The 2173-nt window shown below is 50.9% G+C and overlaps 1 protein-coding gene across 1 annotated transcript; it reads left to right on the forward strand.

The window, feature by feature from the left end:
* The first annotated feature begins 219 nt into the window (after positions 1–219).
* LOC144929542 (myb/SANT-like DNA-binding domain-containing protein 7) lies at positions 220–1952 on the forward strand. The gene is made up of 2 exons (XM_078849405.1): positions 220–802; positions 1393–1952. Exons 1-2 carry the CDS (start codon positions 220–222, stop codon positions 1479–1481), a joined length of 672 nt encoding a protein of 223 aa, XP_078705531.1. The 3' UTR covers positions 1482–1952.
* The last annotated feature ends 221 nt before the right edge of the window (positions 1953–2173 follow it).

The raw sequence follows: 2173 nt of genomic DNA on the forward strand, positions 1-2173 counted from the left end.
AGTGGATTAGCGCTTAAATCGGCCTTGCCGGCTCGAATTTGGGGTACTGTGGACACAATTCGACGGTATTGGCCTCCGGGAGCTATCCCAGAGTGCTCCATTGTGACCGCTCTGGACAGCACTCTCAACTCAGATGCACTGGCCAGGTAGACAGGAAAAGAACCGCGAACTTTTGAATCTCATTTCCTGTTTGGCCAGCGTGGCAAGCTGCAGGTGACCATGCAGAGCTCATCAGCAGAGGTGACCATGATGGAGTCCCAGAATCGCAAAAGAGCTCCACCATGGACCGAACGGGAGGTACGGGATCTGATCGCTGTATGGGGAGAGGAATCCGTGCTATCAGAACACCGTTCCAGTTTTCGAAATGCCAAAACCTTTGTCAAAATCTCCCAGGGCATGAAGGACAGAGGCCATAACAGGGACCCGAAGCAGTGCCGCATGAAACTGAAGGAGCTGAGGCAAGCCTACCAGAAAACCAGAGAGGCGAACGGCCGCTCCGGGTCAGAGCCCCAAACATGCCGCTTCTATGATGAGCTGCATGCCATTTTAGGGGGTTCAGCCACCACTACCCCAGCCGTGTTGTTTGACTCCTTCAATGGAGATGGAGGCAATACGGAAGCAGGTTTTGGGGACGAAGAAGATGATGATGATGATGAGGTTGTAGATAGCTCACAGCAAGCAAGCGGAGAAACCGGTTTTCCCGACAGCCAGGAACTGTTTCTCACCCTGGACCTGGAGCCAGTACCCCCCGAACCCACCCAAGGCTGCCTCCTGGACCCAGCAGGCGGAGAAGGGACCTCCGGTGAGTGTACCTTTTAAAATACTATACATGGTTTAAAAGCAAGCATGTGAAAGGATTACTTTGCCCTGGCATTCGTGGCTCTCCTGGATGTACTCCCAAAGCCTTTGCAAAAGGTTTCTGGGGAGGGCAGCCTTATTGCGTCCTTCATGGTAGGACACTTTACCACTCCAGGCCAGTAACACGTACTCGGGAATCATTGTAGAACAAAGCATTGCAGTGTATGTTTGCTGGCATTCAAACAACATCCGTTCTTTATCTCTCTGTGTTATCCTTAGGAGAGTGAGATATAATTCATAGTCACCTGGTTGAAATAGAGTGCTTTTCTTCAGGGGACACTCAGAGGAGCCCATTCCTGCTGGGCTGTTTGCCTGTGGCTAAACAGAAATGTTCCCCGCTGTTAGCTACAGGGAGGGGGGGGAAGATTGAGGGGGTAGCCACGCGGTGGGGGGAGGCAAAATGCGACCTTGTAACGAAAGCACATGTGCTATGTATGTAATGTTAACAACAAGGTTTACCCTGAAAGAGTGTAGCCACTGTTTTATAAAATGTGTCTTTTTAAATACTGCTGTCCCTTTTTTTTTCTCCACCAGATGCATGTGTTTCAATAATCACAGGATCTTCTCCTTCCCAGAGGCTAGTGAAGCTTAGAAAGAAAAAAAAAAAACCGCACTCGAGATGAAATGTTCTCCGAGCTCATGCTGTCGTCCCACACTGACAGAGCACAGACGAATGCATGGAGGCAAATAATGTCAGAGTGCAGGAAAGCACAAAATGACCGGGAGGAGAGGTGGCAGGCTGAAGAGAGTAAGTGGCGGGCTGAAGAGAGGGCTGAAGCTCAAATGTGGCGGCAGCGTGATGAGAGGAGGCAGGATTCAATGCTGAGGCTGCTGGAGGACCAAACCAGTATGCTCCAGTGTATGGTTGAGCTGCAGCAAAGGCAGCTGGAGCACAGACTGCCACTACAGCCCCTGTGTAACCAACCGCCCTACCCCCCAAGTTCCATAGCCTCCACACCCAGACGCCCAAGAACGCGGTGGGGGGGGCCACCAGCCAACCAGCCACTCCACCACAGAGGATTGCCCAAAAAAAAAGAAGGCTGGCATTCAATAAATTTTAAAGTTGTAAACTTTTAAAGTGCTGTGTGGCATTTTCCTTCCCTCCTCCACCAGCCCTCCTGGGCTACCTTGGTAGTCATCCCCCTAGTTGTGTGATGAATGAATAACGAATGCATGAATGTGAAGCAACAATGACTTTATTGCCTCTGCAAGCGGTGATCGAAGGGAGGAGGGGAGGGTGGTTAGCTTACAGGGAAGTAGAGTGAACCAAGGGGCGGGGGGTTTCATCAAGGAGAAACAAAAAGAACTTTCACAC

Source organism: Lepidochelys kempii, chromosome 1, assembly GCF_965140285.1.
Source record: "Lepidochelys kempii isolate rLepKem1 chromosome 1, rLepKem1.hap1, whole genome shotgun sequence".
Taxonomy (NCBI): Eukaryota; Metazoa; Chordata; order Testudines; family Cheloniidae; genus Lepidochelys; species Lepidochelys kempii.

What these genes read in the sequence shown, in the direction of transcription:
- LOC144929542 (XM_078849405.1), top strand. Translation starts at nt 220, where the DNA reads ATGCAGAGCTCATCAGCAGAGGTGACCATGATGGAGTCCCAGAATCGC. An exon ending in AGGCGGAGAAGGGACCTCCG is followed by an intron (nt 803 to 1,392) that starts GTGAGTGTACCT and finishes TTTCTCCACCAG; the next exon opens with ATGCATGTGTTTCAATAATC.